Source organism: Gymnodraco acuticeps, unplaced genomic scaffold (genome assembly GCF_902827175.1).
Source record: "Gymnodraco acuticeps unplaced genomic scaffold, fGymAcu1.1, whole genome shotgun sequence".
Taxonomy (NCBI): Eukaryota; Metazoa; Chordata; class Actinopteri; order Perciformes; family Bathydraconidae; genus Gymnodraco; species Gymnodraco acuticeps.
In genome coordinates, this window is record NW_022990652.1 from 1,568,517 (window position 1) to 1,592,745 (window position 24,229).

At 41.7% G+C, this 24,229-nt stretch overlaps 2 protein-coding genes and 1 pseudogene across 2 annotated transcripts; 1 reads left to right on the forward strand and 2 right to left on the reverse strand.

Annotated features, from left to right (window-relative positions):
- Window positions 1-1,094: 1,094 nt before the first annotated feature.
- pigo (phosphatidylinositol glycan anchor biosynthesis, class O) lies at window positions 1,095-15,370 on the reverse strand. The gene is given in 12 exon segments (XM_034229492.1): window positions 1,095-3,267; window positions 4,116-4,186; window positions 4,902-5,086; window positions 5,379-5,582; window positions 5,784-7,074; window positions 7,076-7,378; window positions 7,896-8,078; window positions 13,187-13,346; window positions 13,427-13,550; window positions 13,642-13,785; window positions 14,527-15,023; window positions 15,166-15,370. Coding segments are annotated over 11 exon segments (3,291 nt in total). The 5' UTR covers window position 15,023; window positions 15,166-15,370; the 3' UTR covers window positions 1,095-3,137.
- A 734-nt stretch (window positions 15,371-16,104) lies between these two features.
- On the reverse strand, window positions 16,105-21,522 carry stoml2 (stomatin (EPB72)-like 2). Its single transcript, XM_034229493.1, has 10 exons — window positions 21,337-21,522; window positions 20,553-20,705; window positions 20,356-20,455; window positions 19,956-20,014; window positions 19,756-19,857; window positions 19,358-19,492; window positions 18,912-19,056; window positions 18,267-18,346; window positions 18,044-18,172; window positions 16,105-17,391 (listed from the first exon to the last, which is right to left on the reverse strand). The coding sequence occupies exons 1-10, from the start codon at window positions 21,379-21,381 to the stop codon at window positions 17,296-17,298; spliced, it is 1,044 nt and encodes a 347-aa protein (XP_034085384.1). The 5' UTR covers window positions 21,382-21,522; the 3' UTR covers window positions 16,105-17,295.
- A 1,505-nt stretch (window positions 21,523-23,027) lies between these two features.
- Window positions 23,028-24,229, forward strand: part of LOC117554908 — a 75,700-nt pseudogene continuing 74,498 nt past the window's right edge.

Below are 24,229 nucleotides of genomic sequence, written 5' to 3' on the forward strand. Positions count from 1 at the left end.
ATTATGAATGAAGCACCTTGACTGATGGGCAGTAAAAATGTATGGCAGCACCTGTCTCCTCTGTGAGGTCCTTGAATCAATATACTGAACATTAAATACTACTTTCTGCACCGTATAAATTGTTTCAGTGCGACAATAAATTATGCTAATGTAGAAACACGGATGCACAATAAACAAAATCGTCCGATCGTTACATCCGAGATCTACAGAGTTGATGTCCGACCATAACGTTTTTTATTTTTGCCAAAGCTTCAGATCATGTCTAATAACTTTGGTGAATGTAAAGAAGAAGATAATTGTTTAAAATACTTCAGGACCATATTTTTGGCATAGACTGTTTGGAAGAAGTTCATTCACTGATTGGTTTGTTGAGTGCTGTTTTAATTAGTCGAGTTGTTGCCGATTATCTTGTTTTATTGGAACAAAAAGGGATTGGAGAGGGTGAAGCGAAGATCACCCCTGAGCAAGACATTTTAGGAAACCAAATTGTTTTGATTAACTTTCATGAACCAAAAAGATATGTAAAAGGTTCAAGAACCAAGACGAAAACATGGAGATCACCCAAACCGACTTTTAGTAATTGAGGCCATAAAATCATTAGGGAAATGTTTACTGAGGCAATGAATTAGGGTCATTTGTTCTACAATTGAACTATGTTTTGCAACCTAAAGGCAATGTTGGTTTAACTTTAGACCCGGAGTTTCTTCTGAGCCTACTCGAAGGGGACCATCATTTACACATTGAATATCTTGAGGTATTAAAAAAGACCTTTAACCAGCAATTGAAAGCAACAAATCATTAGGAATATGTTTCCTGAGATAAGGAATCAAGTGAGATGTTCGTTCATTTTCTCAGACTTCTTTTTGCAAACAGTGGAGGCACTTTCACATTAGCTTTACTTTTGAGACCCAGAGTTTGTGCGTTCATTTTCAGTCTGCAACAAGATGTATCCCTTTTCTATAATGTACAATTGTGTTTTTCATTTAAAAGATATATTTCAGATGTCTAATGACCTTGGTGAATTTCCTTCTTTCTTAACAAAAGTTATAGGGACAAACATTCCTCGTCGGCCACAAAATGAATCACGTCTGAGGTTTTCTTGTAAAAAACTTTTATTACATTTCTCACAGAATGAAAAAAAATCATAATTAATCAGATATTCATATATTAAACTTTTGAGAACAGAACAGAAAAAGTGCCCCGTTATCACACAACCTAGCCAAACCTTCACTTTGGGCTGATCACTACGGCAGCCGCTCTAAATGACCAGTCACAGCAGCCTGAGAAACGCAGCACTATTTCACTGTAGCTAATTCATTCTGAGTCAACATCCCTTCCATATCATGCATTAGCTAATTAGCTTTAGCTGCTGACTACAGCTGCACAACAGTCACAGATCTTACTTCAGATACTGGCTTATAAATTAACCAACTGGATTAAATGTCCCCGTCAACATAATGACATCATACACAAAAAAAGGCATTGGTCAAATGTAGGCACCTGTTCCAGGGAATACAAGTTGCAGGCCTAAGTAAGACAAAAGTTTAGTTTGAGATTTAAAGAAGGAATTATAAATAGGCATTAGAGATAGGAATCAGAACCCCTAAAAAAATGATTAAGAACCCAAAACCGTGTAAAAATAAATAAAAAAACTAAGTTCACAGTAATACTATGTAAATTGGCAGTAACCACACGTGCTGGTTATTTCACAATCTTGAAAAACATACCAAAAAAAGCCTCCAGCAAACACTTAGGACGTGTAATGCACTTGATATCTGATCATGAAGTAGCTCCACACATTGGATGGCAGATGGCTTTGGTGGTTAAAGCCTCTGCAGTAAAACACATTCACATGCTCTTTTATTTCTTCCGACAATGAATCCTGCACGCACACATGTACGGAAGCCCAATGAGGCAAGGGGGAAAGAATATTCTGGTGATCCATTTTCTGATCAAAATCGTTTTGTCTCTTTTGTTTATGACTCAAGAACAGAACAAAAAAGGTTTTTGATGGGATCATTTTGTGAAAATTGGTGAACAAAAGTGTTTTGTCAGGTGTTGTAAATCTAATTTTCTCCATAATAGGCTGAAGTGCAACTCCATCCCATGTATGAAATAGGATTAAAAGCATTTTAATGTTTTCTTTCACACGTTCTTCATGCACTCTAAATCCGAGGCACAGAACTCGCTGGAATAATGTAACAGCGTACACTGAGCTTTTAAAATGTAGTTTTTCTAATTGTACTCGCGAAACGTGGAATAACATACAGAAAGATAAATTCCGTAAATGTTTTCCCTTATGGCGATTACAATTGTTCATGTCATAGGTGGTCTTGTCTTGATTAAAAGGTTTTGTTTTTTCATATCATATACAAATTATCATCATTATTATATATGCTTCTAAAGCGCTTTGAGCACCAGGAAAAGCGCTATATAAATGTAATATATTATTATTATATTTTCTAACTGTGCTATAACTAAATGTTCTTCTTCAATGTATTTATGGGTCACAATCAAGGTATAATTAATTAAATGATTAAAGTTCATTTCTATCCAAACCAAAGACATGACAGTAACAACATGTACCATCTTAATAAATGCAGGACAGACAACTAGTTCCAGCAGATTTAGAAAATGAGTCAGCATTTTTTTTCTCACTTGCGTCTCAGGGCCTCCGTACGTATGCAAGACTCCCTTTCAAATTGGAGGGAATACATCTCCAAAAGGCCAAATTTGTTTAAGTATGGTTGCTAGCCATCTGTTAACAGACTGCTGCTGTAAACTGTCTGGCTTGAAAGGTTGTATCCATGCTATGAGTTAGAAAAACAGGAGACATTCAGACATTCCTCCTCTGACCACACACAACTAAAAGTCTCCAACCTCATCAGCTAAGTGAGGCGGTCTACAAGCTTATCGTCTTACAGTACAAAATCTTTAAATGAGACTCAAAAGATGCTCAGTCAGTCCAAGATTCGACGTCCTAAAGTCCCTCTGGCTGAACAGGAAGTGTGCGTTGGCCTGGCCATGACGTATTTGTGGAGATCCTGATGTCAGACACAGATGGCAATGTTTTTTGTGAGAGGTCCGTATAAAAACTATACAGTGTTGTCTGCCATGTCCGTTCCCTCTGTTCTCTGCTACCTGGACGCGTCGGGGATGAGTCTCTTAAACCATCCGCCCACGGCCACGTCCACTCGCAGCACCAGAGCGACCCCGATTAGCAGAGACACGCTGCTCACCAGGAACCCCGAGGCCTCAAACATTAACCTGCGGGGAGAGAACAGAGGACATAGTAGAGTAGAGTCATACAGTATATCATTCTAAACAGGATTTATTCAGTCCATACTATAAAGATCTATGATTTTATATTTTTAAATAGGGAACCTTAACATGATTTCCCCATTTAAGATGTAAAAATACAAAAACATGACAATATTTGAACAAGAAAATTATTCCAGAAATGTTTTTTTCAAATTATTTATAAGATCTAGATATTTGTTGAAAAATAAGTCCTCCCATCCTTAAACACCTTAACAGGGTTTTACACATAAAGTAAAAAACTATTAACATTGTGTATTCTGTTCAGGCTGTGTGTTAGTTTGTTAGCTTACTAATATTATCTTAGTAAGAGATCCAGGGTACAGTTACAAATCTAAAAACTGCACAATGTCTGATCTGCGCTCAAGATTTCAGGTTTCTTTGCCAGTGTTATTCTTTCTCTGTCTTTTCTTTGTGTAAAAGACAGTGATTGGGTTCCGAATTCAAAGTACATATGATTTTTCCTGGAACATAAATCCCTCCTGTCAGTGAAGAGATGCGCCTGCCCTCTAGTGGCAAACTTTGCGTGTCAGAATAGTCAAGGTCGGACATGTCAGGGACATAAACTAAAGAAAAACAAATGTTTGAGTAAAGGGGATCTTGAAAAATGTGTTTCTCCATTCTGTTGAAGTCTCAATGTGATGCATTCTGATGAATGACAGGAACTTTGCTTTCTGGCTAAGCAGATGTAAATAAGGACACGAACATGGTGTTACTATCAACCACTGTAATATATATTTAACAGTCTTTCCTGTAAGAGAGTTTGTGTGAGCTGGAAAATTCATTCGGGCACTTACTTGGGTGCGAAAACCTTCCACACCATTAGGTGTCTCCTGAGGATAGCAGCAGCACAGACCGAAGAGAAGACCTGTGAAGGGACGTGATGTGGTTAAGGTACACGGAGGAAGCAAGGACTGCATGCAAGACGTCAAATGATTATTAAACATCGATTACAAAATATCCCAAATGTTTTAGATTGGTGACAAAATGTATTGGTACAGTAACAGATGCTGCCGTAATGTGGAAATCTATCAATCATCAGAATACTTTTATTTATCCCACTTAAATCATGGGTTTCGTGTCACTTTCTCCACTTAATGAAAAAAACGATAAATAAAAAAATATGAATAAAAATAAGAAATTAAAGAAGCACTTAGCAATAAAAGAGGCATTTATATACGGTAGTGACATTTCCAATAAATAGATGAACAAAAATAAATTCCTATTTTTGTATACATTTCTTTAAGTAAAATGTCAAATAAAGATAAAAAAATCGGTATACAAACACTAGAAGTTAAAGTAGAATTGCGCACATTTTACGTCGATATAACACGTACAATACAACATATAGAGATAAGATTCAAAAGAAGCAAATGCAGTAGCACTTATGGGTTTGGCTTGTAAGCTAATGTTCTTACAGGATTCTTGCCTTTTTTGTATCGTCATGGTTTAATACACCTATTGTAAGTTGCGTTGGATAAAAGTGCAGCTAAATTGCAGTTTAAAAGGGTTCGGCTGCTCATGGTGACGAATATATTTGGTATACTGACCGGACAAAAGCGTGTCACGGTCTGTAGACGTACCTGTGCTCCGAGAATAAAGAGGTAGCGTGTTGCGAGTTGCAGCAGGGCGGAGGTGAACTGCTGGGGGTGTTCTCTCAGTCTCATCTCCATCACAGCGTCCTCTCCCTCGTCCCCGCAGGCTCTGCCCCCCCGACTCCCACGCACCTCACACACCAGGGGCCAGAAGAGCAGCAGCGGACAGGCCACTGCACAGAGACGTGTAATCAGGTTCATCTTAACTTTACAGTTCTATACATTAGTTGCTTTGTTTGATTTCATTTCTTTAAAAAATCATTCCAAGATGTCTAATTTCCAGTGTGTTTTATCATTATAATAAGATCACTTAATTGTATTTAAATTCATTAAAATACATTTCTGGTATAGGATATAAATCCTTCACATCTCCAACTAGTAAAACATATCACAATTTGGCTTCATAATGTTACAAAATGTCCTTTTGTTGACCCACATCTTTTCTGTTTTACTGTTAATAACTACCTGAGAACAAGATGTGAGAGGCGAAGGTGTTGAGGGTGACCAGAGAGGCGGGCAGCAGGGTGCCTGTGTGTCCGTCAGGGAACCCCACGAAGGCTGCGCCCCACTGGATGGAGGGGAAGGTGGGGAGGTGTCCTGTGGCGTGGAAGAACTGCGTGGCGGCCAGAGACCAGAGCACCACCGGGGTCCAGGGGACGTTAAAGTCAGCTGTGGGCAACAGAGAGGAGGTGTTCAGTGGAATTAACTTGACAAGTAAAAAGTATATAATGTGTTCTTTCAACACAAACAACAATTGAAATAAAACTTGAGAATTGAGAGCAGATTTTGTTCTTCTCTTGCCTCACAGGGCTCTCTTACACGAGACAAATAACGCCCAGAAGAATAGACGTGTGATTGTGTGAATCTCACCAGAGAAGGTTCCCTGCAGGCTTCGGAGGGTGGTGGAGGACGCGTGAATGTGCAACAGAGCTCCCATTTCCAGCAGCAGCAGGAGGAAGGACAGAGCCATGCCCTCCGGGTGCAGCAGCAGCAGTCCAATTCCCAGCATGCCGCAGAACAGCATCAAGGGGGCCGAGTAGACTGTCCCCAGCCCGTAGGCCTTCACCGCGGGGCTGTTGTCCACATCGCCCATGAACTGCTCGTCGTCGTCCAGCGAGCGACGCATGCGCTGGTAGATCTGCGGGATGAGGTGGTGCAGCTCGGCCTGGGTGCTGATGCCGGTGCTCGCTCGGTAGCGGGACGGGGTCTGAGACTGACCCCGGGCTGGGGTTTTATCCTTGGGCTTTATGAACACGGTGAGGGGATCCAGCCAGATCAGGAACATCCCGAGTCCCAGGAGGCAGAAGGCGGCCCTGGGGAGCACCAGCTGGCCCAGGCCGATCAGCTCCGACAGGTTCCTGAAGCTGTCCTCGGGGGTGGCGCTGACGGCCCAGTGCAGCGCCAGGCACACGGAGGTCAGAGGGAGGATCCAGTGCGCCGTGAACACCGCCCCGCTCGAGGCGTTGAGGTTGCCGTAGTGGCGGAGGCAGCGTTTCAGCAGGTACGTCCACAAGCCCAGAGAGACGACGGAGAGGACGTAGTGGAGGTTCTTCAGCTGGTTGTCCTGCAGCCGGGAGAGGGGGGAGAGGAAGGGGGACGGCTGGCAGGAGCCCTGTTCCTCCCGACACGCGTGGAAGGACAGGGAGAGGTAGAGGCTGCCAACCAGGACACCGAGGCAGGCGAGGAGGGTGCCGCTCTCCTTCCTAACGGTCGACGGGGACAGGGCCGGGGAAGGCAGGAAGCCAGCTGCCTTCAGAGGGTCGTGGATGGGGGGGAGGAGCAGGCCGTCCCAGTTGAGATGGATGGGAATGTAGAGAGCCAGAGAGAACACCAGGAAGGTGACGGCCCGACCTTCTGCGATCACATAGCTGTCGGAGAGCAGCGAGGCGCAGCGGAGGAGCGGGACCAGAAGAGACGGGAGGAGGAGGCGACGCGGGGTCAGCCAGCTGGGACTCTTCGGGGCTTTAAAACCGTTTTTTTCCTCGGGGACAGCTCTGGAACGGCGGGCTCTCCAGAGGAAGACGAGCTCTGAGCTGAGGGCGGCAGCAGCCAGGCACCACGACGCCTCCACGTAGCCCTGCGTGCCAATCTGACCGATCGCCACGCAAACGCCCGCAATAAAAGCTACGCGAACCGGCGGCTTTAAACCATGACCGCTCTCCCCGGATCAAGACGAGGGACAGCTCAGACACGATGAAACACGTCAGGCAGGCGAACGCCAGGATGGCCAGGCCCGCCGCCATCTTCAGCGGGTTGAAGCGGGCCCAGGTGGCGCGGCAGGTGGCTCTGACCGAGGTGAGGTAGGCCTGCAGCGAGGCGGCCAGCCGGGGGGAGGGGGGGCGGCCCTCTCTGACCATGGCGAGGTACTCAGAGGAGAGGCGGGAGAACTCCGACTTCAGCTGAGAGAGGCTCTCCGCCGGGATGTCTTTGGCCATGCCGGAGTACGTCTCCAGGAAACGGTTGACCTTCAGGAGCAACAAGGTAAGGTGAGGTGAATTCGAGAAACAGACAAAACATGTTCTATATGTTTGGAAAATTATTTTTTTAATTTTTTTAAATACTGTATTTAAATTCAGAATTTAAAAAGGTACTTTTACTTTATTTGAGTATTTACTTTAAATGAAACTTAATTCCCCTACATCTTAGAGGTAAACATGGTACTTTGTGCTCCTCTACATTAGTATGACAGCTTTATTTACTTTTCAGATTCACATTTTTCATCCCCTTCCTATCCAATGAAAACCACTTATTTCCTGGTTTTGAATATTTATGATAATCTGAAGGAAAAAGTGTCACTTTACAGGTAAGAAAGTTCTCCTTCTTAAACTAAACTAACCAATTTATAATCAGTTGGGAAATGCATCTTAACAAACAGCTCATGAGAGAAATGTATGAGTATCTTATAGAATATGATGCACCTTGATGCAATGCTTCTTCCATCCCTGGTGAAGATATTTAAATGGTGTCCTCTGATGGTCCTACCTGTTTAGCATTGATCCACAGCGCCTCCAGCTGGCTGAGACCTCCTACTGCACCTCCTGTCTGCCCGTGGGGGGAGAACACGGGCAGCAGGACCTGGCCGACGCTACTGTACGGGATGGGGACCCCCAGCAGCAGAGCCAGGGTGGGCACCAGGTCTGTTTGCGGCACCACGTCCGGTTCACTCTGCAAAGGTGAGAGAATAACAGCCCAGGGTGTTAGGATGATTCAGCTTAAACAACTGGTAGAACACCCATTAGTAATGGCTGGGGTTCTGTATTCATTTACATCTACCTTCTGAAATAAGTCATTACTTTGCCAACAATGTAATGTTGTTCAAACTTTAAATAGATTCTGTCTAATGAAGCTTCACTGACAATATGACGTGTTTTTACGCCTGTGCTCATACTTTACATTTCATCAGCTGAATTTTGTACGTGATAGCTAAGGGGCAAGACATCTGTGAGCAGTTGACGAATCCCAACAGAGCTGGGCAGCTAACCAATCAGAGCAGACTGGGCTCTGGTTTCAGACAGAGGGTGAAAAGAGGTGCTGCAGCAGTATGAGGAAAGTAGAGACCTTTTTAAACATTGAAGCACAAATGACAATGAGCATAATATATCCTCTTTAAATCACTGTACCTATTTAGGCATTTTTTAAATTTAGTTTCAAGAAGATAAATCTGCAGGGAAAGTTCATTTTCAATGTTTGCCGAATGCAAACTGCCTATAATTACTTAACTAGTTGAAAGCTTGGATCAATTTGATTAATCTACAAATAGATGTTTGAGCACCTAACTCCACAAATCTCCCAAAGGTTGGCGTAGTAAATTACCGGCAAGCAGATTATGAATAATGACTCCATTAAATGAAGAAGTCATTTGCCACTGCGGTGGTATTTATGAGATTGCTAGATAAGTTGAATCATGAGGAAAATTGAGTCTCTGTGTCTAATAGGAATTCATACTAGATGTAGGAAGAAGCTAACATCGTCAGATAGACAGCATTTTTTGTTCTTCTGAAAATGTTTATTATATTTAACCAGGTAAAAGTCTCATTGAGATTAAAATCTCTTTTCCAAGAGCGTCCTGGCCAAGAAGGGCAACATGAACAAAGTTACAATAGATAAAACACAGAAATAATATTATGTATTGGTTATTATCTTCTCTTTGTCCATTTATCCTCCACAATAAACTGAAATAATCTTTCTTAAGATTAATTAATTAAGTGCATGACATTAAGGATTTTGGGAGATCTAAGCTAATAGAGATTGCCCTGAAAAATGCGCGCGGACGAAATGACGCACGAAGGGTTTGGGGGGGCCTCCCCCTGGAACATTTAGATGTTTGCAGGTCTTCGATGCTGTCTGGTGCATTCTCTAGACTGAATTATAAGATGAACCACCACAATATGATATTGTACAATTTCATTCTTCATTTCACTTTGTTTGTTTGCATGAATTCTTGTTTGTGTTTGCTCGCTTGCATGCCAGCTGACCCAGAAAGCGACGCAGGTTCTGGTCCAGGCTCTCGTCATCTCACGCCTAGACACTGCAACTCCCTCCTGGCTGGTCTACCTGCATGTGCCATCCGACCTCTGCAGCTCATCCAGAATGCAGCGGCTCGTCTGGTCTTCAACCTTCCTAAATGTTCCCACACCACTCCGCTCCTCCGCTCCCTTCACTGGCTTCCGGTAACTGCTAGAATCCACTTCAAGACACTGGTACTTGCGTACCATGCTGCGAATGGATCTGGCCCTTCCTACATCCAGGACATGGTTAAACCGTACACCCCAGCACGTGCACTCCGCTCTGCATCAGCCAAACAGCTCACTGCACCCTCGCTGCGAGGGGGACCCAAGTTCCCATCAGCAAAAACACGTGGGTTTGCTATCCTGGCTCCAAGATGGTGGAATGAGCTCCCCATTGACATCAGGACAGCAGAAAGCTTACACACCTTCCAGCGCAGACTGAAAACTCATCTCTTTCGACTCCACTTCGAGCGTTAGAACTACTAACAAAGAACTGCTAACAGAGCACTTATATAGGCTACTAATAAAGGACTGGCTTATCTAAAGCCAGTTGAGTAGCACTTGAAATGTTTGGCTCTATGAAACCTGATGTACTTATATGATTCTGTTTTCTTCAAGGTTGTATCTTCCTGGTCGAATGCACTTATTGTAAGTCGCTTTGGATAAAAGTGTCAGCTAAATGTAATGTAATGCCCTGCATAGCTATAAGAAATACTTAAGTTGTTGGTCAAGACATTAAAAAAGTAGAAAACATTACATTCAGTTATAACTGCCAAAACAAACATTATTTACACTATTATGGCCCCTGTTAAAAATGTCTGTAATGTTATCTACTGTTAGTCTGGGAGACCTCGAGTGTACACTGGCCGGCTTATTAGAAATTAAGAATTGGTAAGAGGTCGAAAACCACCCTGAAATAACTGTTTTATACAATTATTAATTACAAACAAATTGCACGTTCAGGGTGGTCATGGAGTACTTGAATAATGACCTGCATGTGAACATATTATTGCATTTCATGACCTGCACAACAAATTAATGACCTGCATCATGTAATACAAATAAATAGTACTCTGCCATTTATGCCTGAGAATTAATAAAGAAATGACTTAGTTTACTGATTCGATTCATTGTCCGGTAGTATTCATTGCAGAGTCTCAAGTCAGGATGGGCAAGTTCAAGTCAAGTCCAAGTCCTAAACTTTGACAAAACGAGTCATAAACAAGTCATTATGTGCTTTTCACCAAATGTAATGACATCGATCAACAGAATAATACTTAATAATCAAATTGCTCTTTATTAGTCACATTAATCATTTAATAATCCATTTTCTATCTGCTGGTAAAGTAACGTGTTTTTTTCTATTTGAAGAGGGATCAGTAAGGTAAGGCTACCGTGACGGTTTGATTCAGAAGGAGTTTAATGTATAAGATCCCTGATGTTGAGGTAACCACAATGTTTATTTCCACTGTGTACAACATGTTATAAGGGACCCACAATATATCTTTATGCAAGGGATAATGTGCAGCGAGGCGGACTTTTTAACACCTTTTTAAGACCACTTTGAATAGAATTTAAGACCTATTTCATGGCAATAAAGTATGAAGGAAAATTGATATGAAAGAAGAAATACGTCCCATAATTACTTACAAAGTAAATGTATTCATGTTCAACATAAGAACAGTGACTGAACACAACAGCGTAACAGTACAGAACTGTGTTAGCGTGTTGGACAAAAAGTGTGTGTGTGTGTGTGTGTGTGTGTGTGTGTGTGTGTGTGTGTGTGTGTGTGTGTGTGTGTGTGTGTGTGTGTGTGTGTGTCTGAGAGAGAGTGACAAGAGCTATATTCAGAGCTCTGCTGCCTTGGCTACACTATTTCATCGTTGCTGTTGTATGATTGGTGTTTAGCTGCGGTATTTAGCGTCTACAGCACCTCCGCTTTTAGGGTTGACGTAGACCCAAACTTCGCCCGGAGGTCCCCCGGTGTTGTTGCGGGAGCTGCTGCATTAGCTGCACTAGCTAACGCTACATTAGCAAAACAAACACTAATTTATTTTGCAAAAGATGCAGCGGGCTTCAAACACGTTCCCTCCACTGGTTTCAACCAAGCACTAAATTAGATGTTTTCCAACCAAATACGGTTGAACTTTCCCATATTTATTTGTAAGTAGATTCGAAGATAGGCTACATGAGCTGAAGCTTGGTTGCTAGGTTACTAGCTGGGTGTTCTCCAATAAGGGGCCGGGGGAAACAAAGTTAGTGATTACTGGTTCCATGTTGATTTAATTCAATACAAATTGTTGGGGGGAACTGAAAGGCTATTACCGTACTGGTTACTTTGCAGCCCGGACATTTCCCCCAAAACACATTTAGACGCTATCGCAACATAGAAGTACCTTTCAAATCCCATCATTTTTAAGACCTTCTAAATCATATTTAAATGTATCAAATGTAAGACTTTTTAAGACTTGTTAAGACCCCGCGGGAACCCTGATTGTAACTTTTTTTAAATTGTCTGAACTTCTCCCACCTCTGACAATAAATCCTGAGTGGTTACCAAAAAAAAACCCTGCTCTGAAGGTTATTTTCATTTTACAAATCCTGCACTCAGCTTTGCTTTCTCCAATATCATTGAAAGGCAGCCAGATGCTGCTTCTTTTTTCGGCTTTCGCTCATTTCTTGACTTTTTCCGACGCGCTTGCATTTAAATCCGTCTCCCTGTCGCTCTGTGCAGCTGGCCTGTACCACTACACATGCTGTGCCCCCCACCCTTCTTTCACATAATGGTATGATCCTAGTGTGTCCTCGCATATGATTGGCCGCATGGTGGCCCAGCTAAACAAAGACCCGCCCCTGCCTGCAAGGATTCTCAGCAAGAGTAGGAGCGGCTGAAGATTCTGCTTTCCCCGACGAGAGTCTGCTCTTCTAGCGGCAGCTCGCGATCGGCGTGTTGGAGACCTCTGAATTAAATGATCAAGTCACCTCAAGTCAGAAGGCTCGAGTCCAAGTCAAGTCCCGAGTCATTGGTGTTCAAGTCCAAGTCGAGTCGCAAGTGTTTTGTGATTTTGTCAAGTCGAGTCTCAAGTCATCAAATTTGTGACTCGAGTCTGACTAGAGTCCAAGTCATGTGACTCGAGTCCACACCTCTGATTCATTGTATAGAAATCGTATTGACCGGGCCAGCCCGAACATCGCGGAGTTGGTCGAACGAATGCCTCCTCATCCGGAAGCTGACCGAGCAGACCCGAGCAGCAGTCGAGAGGAGCCGAGCGCATCCGCGAAGCACACAAAATGGTGACGTCCATGAAGAAAGACGGGTTGACCGACTTTTGGCAACTTTTTCATTGTTTTCCAACCGATGTGACCGCTGCCAGGCGCTGACACGTCTCCACAATTGCCATAATAGATTGCCCGATCGGGCAACCAGCAGGTGAGGCTTCATTGCCCGAGCTAAATACTAGATTGCCTCGGGCCATCGGGCAGTCGTTAATGTCGAGCCCTGTAATTAGCTAGAAATTCATCTTATTGAGCTCTTGATCATAAAATAAAAAAGGGGCCATATTATGCTAATTTTCAGGTTCATATTTGTATGGTGTGTCTCTAACTCTGACATGTTTACATGCTTTAATGTTCAAAAAGGTCTTGTTTTTCCTCATGCTGGATGTTAGCCTTGGCAGACCATTAAATGCACACAAACCTATAGCACACTACAGGAAAGGGAAAAGCATAAGAGGGCCTCTCTAAAACCGGCGGTGCTCTACGGACCTGGGTTGGCGGTCCGGGGAACAGAGGGGAGGGACTGTAGAGGAAGATGGCAGCGTCCGTCTCCTTCTGACTTTCCCCGCCGTGATCCCCCGTGTCCGTCATCCCGTGATCTCCCATCACCACCAGGAGGGTGTCGTTCTGCAGGCGGTCGATCACAGACCTGGAGGGAAAACGGGAATATGGTCAGAGGGATTTCAGGGAGAGACTCATCAAAGATGTCTCGGATGTGTTATTCCTGACCTGATGACCCCGTCCATCTGCGTCAGCTTGTCCGCCATGGCCGGGTGGTCGGGGCCGAACCTGTGACCGCAGTGGTCCACTCCGAGGAAGTGAGCGACCAGGACATCCCAATCCTCGCCCACCACTGAGAAAACCAACAGCAAGTGACAGATGGAGAGGTGTGAAGCGCGAGTGCGATACGAGAAGGCTACGGAAGTGCAGAGGTGAATACATACTAGTGGAGTAGAGGTGCTGGAGGATGCCGTTGTCCACCGTGTGCAGATCCTTCACGTTGAAGGAAGGGAAGGGCAGCGAGCGGTGGAACTTCTTCGGAAACAGATTCTCCCAAGTGTCGTCGCCCATGAAGACAACGCGCTTGCCTGTGAAGGGAGTTCAAATCAGAGCATATGCCATCAGTGACATTGACTTGGAAGATTTTGAGGTGTGATAAAGCAGTGGTTCGCAACTTTTTCAAGTTGTGACATCCCAGAATAATCCTGTCTGTGTTTGCAAATCTCCACCCTACCAAGCAAAGGCTTTGATTGCTCATAAACTGTCTGCTCTACAGTGGTAGATTAACTAATATGTGCTAGCAAGTGGTTTAATGTTTTTTCGTGTCTCATCACCTTTGGCATATGATTTCAGTAGGCACTAAAGCTCAAACTAAATTACATTGATCACAAGTTACAACATTGTAGGCGATGCAATTTAAAAGCAATTGACCATGTTTGTTTTTTTTACTCCACAACTATATGGCGACCCTCAGGAATAATCTAACGACCCAATGACTGAAACCAATGTCATAAAGTATGAATTAAAACATTAAAGATGGCTCCATTCCACTTGTCGTGCCACTCATTCATGCAGGAATCTATTGAGGAAATCTATTGGGACGAAGCCATCATTAACGATATTATCCACACCTGTGCTTGTCCTGCCCTACCACAAGCTTCCATTGGAGCATAGTCAGCAGAGCAGCAGCAGCCCTTTGATGGCTTTAACCTCCCCTTAACAGGCTGTAAAGAACTGTCAAAATAGATTATCTTCTTCAATTCTACAGAACATCCTAAATGAGTGTCTTGCAGAGGACACATGATAAAGACATCTGTGTATCTACTCACCCACTTGCCCAAACTGGTGGATGAGGTTGTCCTCCAAGATGGCACTGGATGCAAAGTTGTTGCCTACATCCACAAAGGTAGGCAAGGAGCCAGTGGTGAAGCCCTTGATCCTCTGCATGGTGGTCGTAGGTGGGTCAGCTCGGAAAGGATACAGGCGGCTGTGGGAAGGCCTGGATGTGACTGTCTCCTCCAGCACGGGCAGCTTGTTCTCATAAGGTCTCGGAGACGTGTTGTTGGGGTCAAACCAGGCGAAGTCAATCTTGAGGGCGTCGATGATGAGGAGGACTGCCCGGCGGAACCGAGGCTGGACCCGGCAGAAGTCGGCCGGTTCCTCCCCGGGCTGCATCACGTCCCCGGGCTGCAGCACGTCCCCGCAGGTACTGGTCCGGTTCACCTCCAGCCTCACCAGCAGGAACCCGCCGACGAACAGGTAAATGCCCACAAAGTACACCGCACACAGCCAGAGGAGCAGGGAGAGCACTGGAAGCTTCTTCATTCTGCACACATACAGGTTCAAGCAGAAATACAGTCAAATAAACCTGTCTATGGGGCTAACAAGATGCTAATGCTAGTAACATTGAAAGAGACCGTTAGTAAGTTGTTAGCTGCGGCTAGCTTGTGTTAGCTCTTGTCACTGACCTTGCAGCAGTCGGGTTTTCTTCCTCTCTCTGCCAGAGGGCGGATGTGAGTGTGTGTGTGTTTAGTAACAACACAAGGGTACAGGTGTCTCAGGTAAATAGAGAACGGCGCGACACCCCCTTCACCTTCATTGGGACTCCGGTACGATGAGATTAGAGGCTGGTGACAGCAGCTAGGAACTTCAGCGTGCGTGCAACCCGGCGGAAATATGAGGACGGTGGTTTTCTGTGTAACGCAGAAATGTTGTTTGTGTTTTTTTCCCTACACCCGGACTTTCAGACAGACATTTCGCTCCACTGTTCGCTTGCAGGGCCAGGGGTGTAGTAAATAGTAATACGTTAACATTTAGCTTTCTTTGTTTTATATAAAACATTTTATTAGTTAGCCTGCTGCTTCTATTACTAACTTTTTGAGTTGCCTCTTTAACATGGTTGTAGAGAAAGTTCTTGTTGACGCCGTCATCATGGGCTTTACCCTTAAATATGCCATGTTATAATAAACAGAAGGAAACTTAAATTGGATAGTGCTGAACTGCTTTATTATAATTTAATACGCAAAACAATTTATAATGCAAACCGTAGTAGACTGTAACTACAAGTTTCCTGTAAGGCAAAGAAGAGGGCTGAACACACAGATAGGAGAGCGAGGACGTGAGTAAAGAGGTGTCCCTCCGTCATTATGTTGAGGAACCAAATTCAGTCCACTGCGAATTGTAATCTTGTGACAATGTACCTAGAACAGATATACTTTGTTTGTTTAGATGATTTTGAATGTAAAGACATTCAATTTAAAGTATTTCCCATTTACAATACTGAAGCATTTATTTTGTTGTCTTATAGTTTGCCAAATATTCCCGACTACATTTACAATACCATGTATCCCTATAATAATGAACCCTGGCAAGTTCAACATACCTCTACTGATTTAAAACAATAGTCGAGCATTTATACATTGATTTATTGACACTCAGACCAAATTAAACAACTTTTTTACATTGTATTGTCATGGTAATTGTACATTGGCGAACCAAAAAAGTAACCCATAACATGGAGGGCAACTTTAACATATTTTTTCAAATTATAATGTAAGATTTCATTCATTTACAGTCAAGGGTTCCCAAACATCTGAAGAAGTCCAAGTTTTTCTTTAGGATCGTCTATGCAGTATTCTTCTAACGTGTATATTTTCAAACGTAGCCTACTTAGTCTAATTCCACTTCACAAATCTTTGTTTCTTGTACTTCATGAACCTCATGACATATGAGGTGAATAAAAAAAAAGAAGACAATTATTGGACATTTGTTCCTATAGGGCCGGCTGTGTATTTACAATTAACTAATAAGGTATTGTTAAATAAAAGTTTGGGGCTCTCTGCTGGAACTGCTACCCCCGCGACCCGACCACGGATAAGCGGGAGAAGATGGATGGATGGATGGGTATTGTTAAATAATATAAGTAGATACTGGATAAGGGTTGCTTTTAGGGTGATGCTTTTTGTGAATCAACTTAATTTTGTAAAACTTATCAGCATTATGAAGCAAACAGTCAGACATCACATGTAACTCAAAGCTGCTGGCCCCAATAAGGCTGAAGACATTATTACAAACCTGAAAGCTTATGTAAGACAGCCCTCAATATCAGTATCAAAAGTCAAATACATTTAACAAGATTGTGTGTTTTAATTATATTTTGAAACCTTAAGTCCAATTGAGGTCATGTAAGTACAAATAATTAACGTATGATGTTAAATCATTACTGCACGACCGTATTTTGCACCCAGAAGCTGGTGAATCTCAAAAACCTGACATCTATTTCTCCCTCTCGCCAGCCAGCCAAAGTCACTGTTGTGAGAATATTTGGCTAAAAATGTGTTAATTTCCCAATCAGACAATAACGAAACGTAAAGAATAGTCAGTGAAGATTAGAAATCCTCTGAGACAGGACATGATTTTCCCCAAGGCAAAACATTCCTGAAGTGTTTAAAGTTGTCAGTTTTCCTTCTGTCCTGTCAGTTGAAGCTGTGTGAAGCTTTTCTCACGGCGATGCCCTGGAGTCCCAATAACTGAAAACATAACTGTAGCTGCTTGTGGTTCTGTGTCAGTAGAGTTCATTCTGTGTCCGCTGAGTCCTGCTATTGATGTGGTTTGTTCCCATCATCATCATCACTCTTCTTCTCCTCCACTACATGTGTGCTCGTCTTTGCCAATGAGCTGTAAATGGTCATAGCCTGAGTGCAGGAGGACAGAATGAGAACAATTATTGCTATGCATTAAAGACAACAAGAGAGAATCATTCTGGTGACTAAAAACACAAGTTTCAGTGTACAACATTGACACTTGTCAAACTCAGACAGCAGTTAGATTTCACTTTATTTTATCTTTAATTAGACATTGTACTTTCACTTAATAAATGTTACTTTTAATGTGTTTAAATAACAATACTGCACATATTTTATTATTACAAGTACTTTGCAATAGTATAGTGCACGTCGTTTTTTTTGTATATCCAGATTTCATGTAAATAATGTTCTGTCTTATTTTATTTTGTAAAGCACTTTGAATTGAACCGTGTGCTGAAAGGTGCTATATAAATAAACTTGCCTATATCGTAACGTAGTTTATATTTTATTTGTTCGGTTTTTTTTCTTGCTTTTTATCTTCTTTAACTGTTTATGTATGCACAATGTACACCAAGACAAATTCCTCGTATGTGTCAACTTATTGGCATAAACCTGTTTCTGATTCATATAAATAGTTTGTTTCTATCTTTTTATTTTATTTAGCTTTTCTTTATTTCATTGTAAAATGAAGAAAATGTCACACAACCCCTTTTTCCCTGGATAATAAAGTACTCTGAGATAATGATGCTGGTGTACGTACCTGTGTGACCATGCTGCTGATGTCCCCGGTGCTGGAGGGCAGGAGGATGGTGTTGGTCTCTTTGGCGAGTTTGGAGAAAGCTGACACGTACTGCTCAGCCACGCTAAGGGAGGCCGCCGCGTTTCCATTCTGTGCATTGTACAATAAAAGGTAAATACATCAACTTTGAAAAATAAGACAATGGTCGTATAGAGCTCATTGAACAAGATAAACTCCTCTTCACCTGCTCGGTCAGAGCGTCTGACAGCATACGGATAGCCTTAGACTTAGCCTCTGCTTTGGCCAACACTGCTTGAGCCTCTCCTGCGGGGAAACACAGTAATACTTTGTCCATTAATAACGTCTCACTTGTGTCCTGATCAGTGAAGCACACTTCTGTCTGATCCAAAGAAATCCTGTAGGTCATAAGGGCAACACTTCTGCAAATGTTGACTTGTTATCTCTAAATAAGTATCAAGTCTTTATTTGACACCATTTCTCTTTGTTTTGAAAAGCTAATTCACACTTGAGATGCTTTATCATTATTTTGAGAGTTCAGTATTTTTGAGATGCTAAGTCGTACATTGGAAACACTAAAGTTAAGTCAAAAATGTTAGATGCTTAGTCCACTTTTTGAGTTTGTCATCATAATATTATTAACAGCTTTGGTTATCAGAAGGCTAAGTTTTCATCTCACTTTCTATCTTTTACTGGCAGAAATAGGCTTCCATAGTGATACAAGATGACGTTAAGCCTTGCATCCTGAACCTAACAACCATAACTAAGCACAGCAGAGATGGCAGAAAACAAGCACAATCCCTCAAAGTACAGAACCAAAAAAAAACTATAGGCACAAAACAACTGAGCTGGGTCTTTGAAGTGCACCCACCAGACGCATTATTGATCTGCTCTGCTTTCTCTCCCTCGGAGGCCAGGATCTGGGCTTGTTTATGACCCTCTGCGATGTTAATGGCCGCCTCCCTCGTCCCTTCAGACTCCAGCACTGTGGCTCTCTTCTTACGCTCAGCCTCCACCTACACAGGGGGAATACAAAAGTTTGTTTTCCTGTGATTAATACAGCTCTCTAACTTATCCAGCCTCACCGGTATAATGCCACTTTATAGGGTTGTTAGTACAGTCAACAAGACCTGACATGTTTTCCTAGACTCTGAGGATAACAGTTTCTGTTTTCATATAGGAACATTTGTTAATCTGTTGACAACAATCATTTACTTCATTTGAATGGCCGGTAAATACAAATTCTGACGTTTATCAATTTTCTCGCTTCTTCAATCTCAAAAAGCATTTGTTGAAGGAAAAATATTTGGCCCCCACCTGCATCTGCATGGACTCTTTTACCCGAGGGGGAACATAAATATCTTTGATTTCATAACGCAGGCAACGGATCCCCCACTCGTCTGAGGCTTGGTTGATGGACTGGACAATGTTGGAATTGAGGGACTCCCTTTCCTTTGAGGGGACAAAGAAACAAACGTTACGTGACTGTAGTGCGTATGACAACTTATACCGAAGAAGAGTGTGAAATAAAGCAGTCATTTGTTCTCCTTTTCCAAACAAGAAATAGAACACAAAAGGTATTTGTTTATTACTCTAAAAGTCCTCATTACCCCAACCCACCTCCGTATTTCTTTCTCGCCTATTTATTTCTTATTGAATTCAGTTCATTCAAAAACAATAATAAAAGTTATTATCGAATCAGTATTTGCCCTTACCCTGAACACTTTGTCCAGTGTGAGTTTGCCCAGTTCTGACCTCATGGTGGTCTGTGCCAGCTGTGTGACGGCATACTGAGGATCCTCCACACCGTAACTGGCCTGGGAACAAACAAATTAAAAAGGTAAAGCTAGTATTAATGTAATCCGAGGTAAAACAACAATTATTGTATTAATTGAAGCAGTTCTTAACAGCGTACCTTGTAAGGGTCTAGGATCCTTAGGTAAAGCACTCCATCAATCTGTAACGTTACATTATCTGTAAACACAAGAAGCGCTCATTACAAATAAATAGTGTTTGCTGTCACTGGAGCTACACAATTTAAATGCTTTAAAGAGGCCTTATTATGCTTTTTGGGGTTTTCTTTTTCCTGTAGTGTTTTTAATAAAGGTTTGAAGCGCAGTAAATTATCTGCAAAGGCTAAAATCCCAGAGTTCCCTCGAGAAGGAGTTTCTCTCCCACAAATATTTAGCCTCTAACAAATATGCTGCCTGCTGCAATTTGAATATTGCACTATTCCATATTGCGATTTCCTACATTTTTTTTAATTAATTGGACAATTGTCACACTTATTTTTGGACACTTGATTTACCCCTCACCTAGCGATACTGCAGACTGCTCCGGGACATCGATGACCATCTCTTTGAGATTTTGCACATAGCCAATTCGGTCCAGTACAGGTATGAGGAAATTTAAACCCTAAAAGAGGAAAAATAGCAGTGTTTTTGAGAATGTGTTTATTGTTTCCCCGCAGTAATATTTGATAAGGAATCTTCTGACAACAAAGGCTGTATACCGGCTCTAGGATTCGGTGGAAGCGACCCATCCTCTCCACCACCCAGGACTCCTGCTGCGGCACAAACAGGACCACGGTGTTCATGGGGAGGCTGGACGCCCATCGCTGCTGGGCCGGGGTGACCCACAGCCTCGGCGCCGCACGCTGGGTCTGCTACACACGCAAACAGGCAGGAAAAACAAACAAATAAATAAAATATGCTTTTGAAACCAAAGCCCCTGCAGCAAAGAGTGTTATCTAATATATATGATGAATATAGATAAAGCTGCAACTGAACATTTATTTTAGACGAATCAATGTATTAAGTCTATAGAAAGCCTCCAAACTGTACATAACATTTCTGATTTGCTCGTGGTATTTATTTGAAATACAGTATGCATTTGGTATGTGAAAAGTGTACATGTGTACATGTACTGTGGGTATTGTCCACAGTAGATGACCATTACATGTATGTATGATCTGTATGTGTAATGTGTATTTGTAAAGCGCTTTGAGAGTCATTGATAAAGCGCTATAATAAATATAAGGATTATTATTATTATTACATGTGTAAATAGCATTTCCCAGGCCATAATGAACGGTTAGCATGTCAGTCAGTGGTTAGCTAAATAAAGTGTGCCTCTCGTGTTAACTTGGCACGGTCTCAGGAGTTATTCTATCCAAATAAAGAGGGACATTTCCTGGATTAATAACACCCTGGCGCACGCTGAATGACAACCACTTTACCAACGGGTTTTCCCCAAGTTAACACGCCACCGGAAGTGCTTATAAAGGTTTAATTTACCTGCAGAAGGGCCCCGCCGGTCCGACACAGCGCCCGTAGCATCATTCAAATGAATTGGAGTGATTGTATTTAGTTTCGGCTTCGTAAATTTGACTCTTTACAAAATCTGTTCTCATGTGTATGACCCTTAACGAGGAGGAAATGAAAGTTACATCAGTGGTGCAACGGTAAAAACGTCGCTACTGTGAATGCTGCAAAAACCGTACAACTATGGTTCCGCTTACACGTTGATACTACAGATTTTATTTATCACACAGGGGGGTGCTGTTGGCTTGGTATTAGCTATGCTGCAGGTGTGTGTGTTATAGATGTAAATGTACCAAATGTTTCTACAAAAGCGCTATACAAGTATAATGTATTGTTATTATTATTAAATGTAGCTTCTTTGGGATCTCTTGGTTTATGTCGTATCTGTTCAAAAGGACGACATTGGGTCAATATGGGAATTGGGAAATAGGAAAAGCAGACAGCGGACAGAACATGAGTATATGTTTATATATGGCTTTATAATGTGTTCCTAGTAGTTTGTGTGTGAACAATAATAGGGGGTATAAGGGTTTGATCAAGCTGACCTGACTTGACCCTTAACAGTTTTGTTGTTGTTGTATTAACAGAGTTTAACTCAACCACCGAACATATTACAGTAATGTCATAGATAAAATACTTAAAGCAAAACATTGTTATAATGCATTGATCAAATTCATTACAGTAAAAAACTATGACATGAGAAATACAAAATAGTCAGAGATTGGGGATCTTGTGTGATTTCAGATTCAATAATCGTTGTATGCACCATATACCAAATAAAAAACCTACTTGGTAATAAAACTGATTCTGAATAAAAGTCAAAAACTCTCAAATGTAAGTCACCATTCACATTCAATAAAAGATAAATGTTGTGTGAAAAGGCATATTATTAATGAATACAGGAGACTAACTACTATAAACATTATTCAAATAGCTTTATCATAAAATAAGAAATGATGGTGCTCAAACTGAAATTTGTATACACAACCAGTCATCCATTTTAATGACAAAGAAAGTCACATCAAGGGATCTATACATTACAACAATAATACGAAAAAACATCATATTTGTTGACAGACAAACTCAAAAAAAACTGCTGACATGCATTTCTTTGTACAAAATAACATTCAATTGTAATTAACAGTAGAAATGTATCATTGTCTTAAGGTTAATATATAACTTTCTATTGCATGTGTTGTTTTGCTTAACATATCATGTAAACCTTTTCAAAGTGTAGCCTAATACAATATCGGCATCCATAAAATGGAAAAAAATGGTCAAAAAATCACCAAGGAATAAATAAATTTAAATAATTAGACTTTTTTTTCAATGGTTCCATCATACAATGTAAGCAATACAAAGTGTTATCCTATTAATATATTCAAAGAAATTAACAATAAAAAATTAATAAAAAATGATATATCAACAAGTTAACCATGAATATGTCATGTTTATCTTGTTTGAAATAATAATTAGTATTGCACAATATAATCTTTTAGCTTGGTGTTCCTCCAACCTGTTCCTCTCAGCGATTGGTCGGATATCTTTTAATCGGCCCCGCCCTCTAGCGCGGTACTGTACTCTGATTGGTCAGCTCAGACGCCAGTGACAGGTGCATAGACCCCGCCTCTATCGGTGCTCTCAGGTTGTTCGTCAGTCTGGAAAAGCTGTGATGAGAGTTTTAATAATGGCTTGGCCGTGGCGGGGGGCTGCCGCTCTCTGCCCGAGTCCAGCTTCGGAAAACCACCTGTAAACGTCGATTTGGAGCTTATCAGTGATTTGAAAAAGTAATTCACCGCTTACAATGATACTCGACGAAGTAAATCTCCGCTGAGCGCTGCTCTACAAACTGTGTCAAACTACTGGACTATCACTGGACGAGCTTTACCATGTCGTTACTGTGTGTCAAAGGTAAATGTCACTCTTATTTGCATTTCTTTACACGGTTATAAAGCACTTAACTCTAAATTTGATGCTTAAAAAACGAAATTGGTCTAGTTAAATCTGGTTATTTCAATATAATCTAACAGAACAGGTTTTCTGGCTGGAGACAGCCCCTGGGACTATACAAGTGGCCAATAGCCAGAAAATGGTCCTGTTGTGATTCAACGCTTTGTAACCCCACACTTTTGTTTAAAAAAAATAAAATCATATTGAGGTTGTTTTGCTAAATTGGATACGATATGTTACTCGTTTGTCTGAGCCCTTTATATACCAGCTGTTGTAGCTTAAACCAGAAACGCTACTGACCTGTTGTCTATAGAGGTTTTGAAGATATTACAAAATAAATATCAGCCATGACTAAAAATGATGTTAAATTTGGGTTAAACTCCAGCCAAATACAAATATGTTTTTATTATTTGCACTTAAATTATAAATAAATCACTTGTACAGGTTAAGGTTAACATATAAATAAGGTTGTTGCTTTACTGATGGGTATTTTAATTTGACTGACGAATAAATTATGATATAAGCAGTTTAATGTCCTTCAATAAAACGGATACAGGGGCCTTCCTGCCTCCTTCTGAAGGTTGCTGAGGGCCTCACTGTTAATTTAGTGGATGATCAAATGACTGAGCTTGTACAACCCCTAAATGTTAATAAAGTTAATTAGACAAACACATGTATCAATCTGGCGTCCATGTTGGAGAAAAAAAAGACCAGCAATAAATAAGATCATTTCAGAGGTCAAAATGATAATATGCCCAATGACTTTGTGTGTATAGCTCCTTTTTCTTTTAAAGAAGGTTCAAGTCTTCTTTACTGGAACACGTTTCTAGGTGAAAATGACACCAAAGTAAATCAGGCTTGGACAATCCTTGCCCGCCCCAGCATCCCAGCAGCAAAGCACATTATGTAACATCCT

Bases quoted from the DNA above. Each gene is read 5' to 3' on its own strand.
- stoml2 (XM_034229493.1), bottom strand. From the start codon at position 21,381: ATGATGCTACGGGCGCTGTGTCGGACCGGCGGGGCCCTTCTGCAG. The intron at 20,015-20,355 runs GTGAGGGGTAAA...TTGTGTTTACAG, and splicing joins GCAGTCTGCAGTATCGCTAG to ATAATGTAACGTTACAGATT. The intron at 19,057-19,357 runs GTGGGGGCCAAA...CCCCCTGTGTAG, and splicing joins AAGAGTCCATGCAGATGCAG to GTGGAGGCTGAGCGTAAGAA.